The 7500-nt window shown below is 38.8% G+C and overlaps 1 protein-coding gene across 2 annotated transcripts in view; it reads left to right on the top strand.

Annotated features, from left to right (window-relative positions):
• LOC119597781 (WD repeat-containing protein 86-like) overlaps positions 1-7500 on the top strand; it is a gene marked incomplete at its 3' end in the record, with an annotated part of 15955 nt that overhangs the window by 7654 nt on the left and 801 nt on the right. For both annotated transcript variants that reach the window (XM_037947417.1, XM_037947418.1), the window contains 6 exon segments: positions 3956-4183; positions 4497-4618; positions 4829-4968; positions 5187-5348; positions 6665-6790; positions 7094-7268. In XM_037947417.1, coding sequence (XP_037803345.1) covers positions 3999-4183; positions 4497-4618; positions 4829-4968; positions 5187-5348; positions 6665-6790; positions 7094-7268 — 910 coding nt within the window.

Raw genomic sequence — 7500 nt, 5'->3', positions numbered from 1 at the left:
CATTAAGGAAAAACAGTGTTTTCACTATCATGTGAGGGCATGCACGTTCATTGGTATTCTCACATCGATTGTCCGAAAACACGTCTATTTAATGTTTTGTAAGTTTGAACTGTCACCTACAAAACAAGCTAATGCACTACAATAACGAGGCTTTAACATTAACTTGAGCGTATTAACGTCTATGTTACAGACAAGAATTTAAACTACCAAATCATTTACAAAACACATTTTCGGGCAATAGGTCTGAGAACACCATTGGGCGCTCTTGGCTTCGCACATCCAATGTTGCCCAAATATCTGACCGAGCAAAAGTGCAAGGAAATGTGCGTGGGACATAATAACCGAAGATATTAGTAAAAATATGTCGCTATACAAAGCTCATACTTAGAGGGGGAGTGGAGGCCGAGAATACATTTTTTACAGGTGTACGCTAAGTGGTCAAAACGCCATAACTCGGGAGGGAAGAATTCGGGAGAGATCGGTGCCTCAACTGTTTTAGTTTCTCACGTGCGTGTCTAGGGTATCGATCGTACATACGTCACTTGTATATTTCTCTTCATAGGTATGTGGGTGTTTCTATTGCCTTTGTAAATATCTTAGATGGGATTTCCATCGATTTTCTTCTTCTTTTTCTTCCTCCTCCTCCTCTTCTTCTTTTGCTTCGTTCTTAAGGATTTAGAGGTCATCGTCTTCTCTCCTTCTTCTTTCACTTTTAAAACGCGACATAAGTGTTCTTAAAACGAAATCAAGAAACGCAAAGTATTCCAGGAAAAATGTCTACTGCATTCGAACCGTGCGTGCTGACAGCCGATAACTGCCTCACCCAAACCCCTTGTTACGAATCTCTGAATGATGGTAATCGTAATTTATCTCTTTTGGTTTTAATTTTCTCCTGTTTAGATAGAGATCGTCTCCTTTCTTCGGTACATTGACATTTTTGTAGTTTTATTCAAAATTATTATTATTATTATTATTATTATTATTATTATTATTATTATTATTATTATTATTATTGTTATTGTTATTGTTATTGTTTAATTATTATTATTATTATTATTATTATCATTATTATTATTATTATTATTATTATTATTATTATATACATATATTTTTTTGCGAAACGTCTCAATCTGCAATCTATCTCTTTGCCGTATATATAAAGTCGCGAAAAAATATATCATACAATTACAGGCCGCGAAAACACAACAACACACAAATGTCGCGAATATACATATAACGTGGGGTATACAAGTCGCGAAAAAAAAAACATATATGCATATAAGTCACGAAAAGACATATATCACAGTTATACATTTCCTCAAAAAAAAAAAAAAAAAAAAAGCCTACAACCAACTCTCACGGAAAAGAAGCATATCAAGGCTTGTTAATACTTCCCCTCAATTTGATCGGGTGTTTCCCCTCTCCCTCCGCCAACCGTCTAGCCTCCACCTTTACGTCGCCATCACCCGGGTAACTCTGTTGGGAGCCGGGGGGGGCAGGAACAGACGCTATGGCTGACTGAAGGGGGGAGGACAGTGACAGTCAATGACGGGGTTGCCAAGACGTTCCCATAAACTTTTCTTGTGGATCCTGGGGTCAGTTTCCACGTGTGTTTAAGAAAGTGTGAAAGTGTTTTAGGTAGATTGCACTTTTTTTCCTATAGAAAGTTTGTTTAGCTGTTATCAGGAGTCATATATATCAAATTAATGGATATATACATAGGTAAGTAGATAGATAGATAGGTAGGTAGGTAGATAGTTGTCATGTTGTCGGTTCGACAGATAAAAAGATTGGAAATAAATATAGGTCAGTGACTTAATATATAAGTAAACAAATAAATTAGTGTACAGTAAATACATGCATATGTACACACACACACACACACACACACACACACACACACACCACACACACACACACACATATATATATATAATATATATCTATCTATATATATATTATACTTATATACATATATATATACTCATATCTATATGATATCATATATATATATATATACATATATATATTATATATATATTAATTATCTATAGCATATTATATATATTATAAATATACTATATAACTGTATCCCCACACATATACACACATTCATATATATAGATATATAGATACATTTACATATCTATATGTTATATATATGTACGCACACACACACACACACACCACACACACAAACACACACACACACCGACACACACACACACACACACACACACCAACACACACCACATATATATATATAATATATATATATATATATCTATATATATATATATATATATATATATATATATATATTTTAACGGTATGTTCATATAGATATACATTTATACATACACCGCACACCCCACACCACACACACACACATATATAGTATATATATATATATTATATATATATTATATATAATATATCATACTATATATGTTATTACTATTTTGCGTGTGTATGTAAATGTATATCTATATGTATATGTATATATGTGTATGTATATATATGCATATATATGTATATATGTGCATATATATGTATGTCTATAAACATATATAACACACACACACACACACAACACACCACAACACAACACACACACACAACACAAAAAAAAAAAAAACACACACACACACACACACACACACACACACACACACACACACAACACACACATTTCCGTATGTGTACTGCGTTTGTATACTTGTATGCGTATGTTGAACTGGTCAAGGTGAGATGGAAGCAAGTCAAGGTAAACCAAGGACACTTAGGGTAAAAAGCAATACCAATCATTCTAACACTATATTTTCCAGAATAATTTTTTTTTCTTAGTCGTCAAACTACCCAGTGACTCATTCATATAATAATAACCTTTGGTCCACTGGAATATACACTAACGTTCTCCAGCTTTTTCAGACGTCTAGGACAATTTGCTTGCTCTCTTTTATCATATATATTTTTTTCTATTTGTCTCTCCTCGCTCTTAAGGACAAATTATTCATGAACTATATTAATAATAATAATAACAATAATAATAAAAAACTTTGATTAATTATTGGACAAGTCCTTTAAAAAAACAGTAATTGGAAACCATGTTATTCCTTTGATCTTCTGATATTCATATTTGTTTTATCTATCTGCTTATCTATTATCTGTCCATGCTAAAAATGAATCAGTCCATTCTATCTATCAATCGATTCATTCTGTCTATCAATATGTCCTTCCCATCTGTCCATCCTGTCTATTGTTCAGTTGATTCTCTCCATATGTTTGTTTATTTGTCTATATATTTGTCTATATATTTCCACTCTCTCTCTATCCATTCTATCTACCTGTCATTTATATGTGTTTATCCATTCTATCCATCCATCCATTTAATCTACCTGATCGTTATATCTACCTGTCCATCTATCCATTCTGTCTACCTGTCCATTTTAGCCAATTCCATCAGTTCTATCTATATGTCTCTCCATTCTATTTACATGTCCATCATATCTATCTATCTTCTGTCCATCTATTTCTTTCCAATTGATCTACTAGCCCATTCTATCCATCCATCCATATCTATATATATAGCCATACTATCTGCCTGTCCAATCTAACCATCTGTTTATTCTATCCATCTATCCTTTCTCTCTACCTCCCAATTCTATCTGTCTTCAATTCCATCTTTCTATTCATTCTATCCATCTGTCCATTCTATCCACTTATCCCTTCTATATATCCATCCATGCTCTCTACCTCTCCGTTCTATTTATCTATTTATCCATCAATCCATTTATCTACCTATCCATTCTATCCACCTATGCATTCTATATATCCACCAATTTTATCTATCTCTCCGTTCTATCTTTTTATCCATCTATCCATTCTATATCCCTGTCCATCCCATCTACCTGTCCATTATATCCTCCTATCCAATTTATCCAATCTGCCGCAGGAAAGAGTAAACAGACAAGGGCCTCTAGAAGCGAACTGCCAGCATGGGAGGCGGAGGTAGCAAAGAAAATGAGTCTCACCTGTTGGAGACACTGTGTGACCACGAGGATGCTATCAACTGCGTGGCACTGTCCGAGGATGGCTCCTTGCTGGTTACAGGGTCGGAGGACAAGACGGCGAGGATGTGGAGCACGAAGACAGAAGAAACAGAGTGCCTCGGAGTCCTGAAGTGAGTCCCTGTGGGTTTCCGTGATTTGTTTACATTTTGTTTAATTGTTCTGATCCCGTTTGGAGGAAGAGGGTAGAGGGAAGTCCGGTGTTTTGTTTCATTATTATTTTATTATCATTTTTTTTTATAGTGTATGTTGTGTTCTAATTGGGCTGAAGCGCGTGGTGTAAGGTGTGAAGATATAGTTCTTGTGGATGCCCTATGTGTGTGTATGTGTGTGTAGCGGAGTCTCTTCATGTATCCTGGTTTTGCATCATAAGCGAAACTATTATGATGACATTAGAGTAAATAAAACCCTACTATGTCTTCCAAGGGGCCACACTTCGTACATCACATGCGTAGCCATCACCAACGCCTACATCATCACGGGCGCGGCTGACAATACCCTCAGGAAATGGGACATGACCACCTGCGACTGCCTCCATGTATTTGCAGGTGCGTATGCCACGGTATTTTTATGATATTACACCTAATAGATGCGAAAAATGTTAATCTAATCCATGACTATCCTTGCCATAAACGACAGTGCGAGCGGAAAACCCATAATAATTAAGGTCTCATACTTGTTGATGATGGGGTAATGTTGATGATAATGACAATAAGGATCCAAGAGTAGGCCTTCCATCGCGTTCCTTTCCTTCACAGACCACACGTCACGCATAGCAAGAGTGATCTGCACCGACGAGTTCATCTTCAGCACCTCCTACGATAAGACAGCGAAGGCCTGGCTCTTCGATGCTGAAGACTCGGACATCGGAGAGACGGCAGCCATCAGGACCTTCACGGTAACGTTCGAAGACCCTTGGGTTGATGGTCGTGGCCCGCTTTCAACAAGCAATGACCTGTGCCACTTTCATTCTTTCTTTTTCTTTTTAAACAGGGAGGCGATTCCTCCGAGTAGCTCGTACTTTAGAAACTTTCCTTTACCCATTTTTTCTTCCCTGACTTTAAGTCTTCCACTGTTGCTTCACGCGCGTGCTGAGTCGCCTCCTATCCTCTCCAGGGGCACCACAGGGGAGTGTACCCCATCATCTACATCCCGGCGGTGGACACGGTGCCAGAGGACAGCGAAGGAATTAACATCAACCCTGGGGACCTAATCATCACGGGCAGTGCGGATGCAACGGCGCGCTCCTGGTCCTTCGACACGGGAGACTGCCTCAAGGTGGGTCGAGGCAACGCCCCCACACCTCTATTAAGTAATTATTAGACCTTGTTATTTATAGAGACCGTGGCTGGGGGGCCCCCTAATTTTAATATGCGTATATATATAATATATATATAGATATATATATATATATATATATATATATATATATATATATATATATATATGTGTGTGTGTGTGTGTGTTGTGTGTGTGTGTGGTGTGTGTGTGTGTGTGTTTTGTGTGTGTGTGTGTGTGTGTTGTCTATGCATATGCTATCTGTTATCATCTCTGTCTATATTATATCTATCTATATATTATTATATATAGATATGCTCTGCATGTTTATATATGTATCTATATATATATATATATATATATATATATCTCTATCTATATATCTGTTTGTGTGTGTGTGTGTGTGTGTGTGGTGTGTGGTTTGTGTGTGTGGTTGTGTGTGTGTGGTTGGTGGTGTGTGTGTGTGTGTATGTGGTGTGTAATGTGTGTGGTGTATATGTATAATGTATTTGTATGTATATATATGTATGTGTGTAATAATTTTATTTCGCTGTCCATGTCTCTATCTATCTGTATCTCTCTATATCGTTCTTCTCGATCTGTACCTACTATATATATATCTCTATCTCTCTCTCTCTCTATCTATATATATCGATATAATTTTTTCTTTATTTATTTATTCATTTATTTATATACCTCCCTCCCTACCTCACATACCTCACCTACATCCCTACCTACATACCTCCCCACACAACACCCACACACACCCCCCCCCACACACGCCCCCACCCCCCCCACACCCACCCACACATCCCCACCCACACACACCCACACACACACACCCACCCCCCCCCCCCCCCCACACACCCCACACCCCACACCCACACACCCCCACCCACCCCTATCTCTATAATCTTCTCTACCCCCCCACACACGCACACACAACACCCCATATACTCACGCTATCCGATATATTCTATATTTTGGCTCTTATTCTACTATCATCTCTTCATTCTCTACATATACTCTACCATATTACTAATCTAATACCTATATTCTCTACTATATATATATAGTCTCCTATCTCTCGCTCTCTCTCTATCTCTCTATCTCTCATCCTCTATATATATCTATATCGATCTCTCATCTCTATCTCTCTATTATCTATATATAACTATCTATCTCGCTCTATTCATACCCTGTTTCTGGAGGGGGTGGGTTTTGTGCCTATCACGCATCTTGCACATATGGTTACTTTTTTAATGCTGTTTTAGAAAATACTATATATACATATACACCTCCCTCTTCTCCTCCAGGTGTTCAAGGGACACAAGTCCGCCATCACCTGTATGGCCACAGACCCCCAGGCCAAGATCCTATACACGGGTGGCGGAGACAAGGAAATCAGGTGCTGGAACATCAACAGAGGAGATTGTATCAAGGTACGCATAATAATGGAAACAGAAGGGGAAAATGCACTGGTTCTGTCTATTATTTTTTTAAGGAGAGGAAGCCAGATAGGACACCTGTTAAAAGGGGTGCATCTTTGTATGTTTTTTTTCTATGGTTACACAGACGACACTCTCCTCCACACACACACACACACACACACTTCCCCTTCACACACACACACACACACACCCACCTCCCCTCCACACACAAACACACACACACCTCCCCTTCCCTCCACACACATAACCACCCTCTTCCCACGTATCTCCATCCAAGCAACTTCTCCTCGCCAGGTTCTCGAAGGGCACACAGGACCCATCATCTGCCTGATCGTCGTGAACCGCCTAATGTACAGCGGCAGCGCAGACGGGACGGCCAAGTGCTGGGTGCGGGAGTTCGGCGACTGCACCAGGACCTACAGGGGCCACAAGCACTCCGTCGTTTGTGCCAAGTTCAGCGAGGGCATCTGTAAGTTCGACGCGGAGGTTGTTGACCCGTTTCTGTCTAGCTTTCGTCGGTTTTGTGTCTAACGGCCTTGTGGTTAAACACGGGCTGTGACATTGCGCTTTGTGTTCTCTTTGCACTGCACTTAGGGATACTTTTTTACTTTTGTACGTGCCAGATGATATACGCATGTGTGTATCTATATATATATGTATATATGTATAAATGTGCACACACACACACACACACACCACGA

The sequence above is a fragment of the Penaeus monodon genome, chromosome 40, assembly GCF_015228065.2.
Source record: "Penaeus monodon isolate SGIC_2016 chromosome 40, NSTDA_Pmon_1, whole genome shotgun sequence".
Lineage (NCBI taxonomy): Eukaryota > Metazoa > Arthropoda > Malacostraca > Decapoda > Penaeidae > Penaeus > Penaeus monodon.
This window is presented reverse-complemented; position numbering and strand designations above follow the sequence as displayed.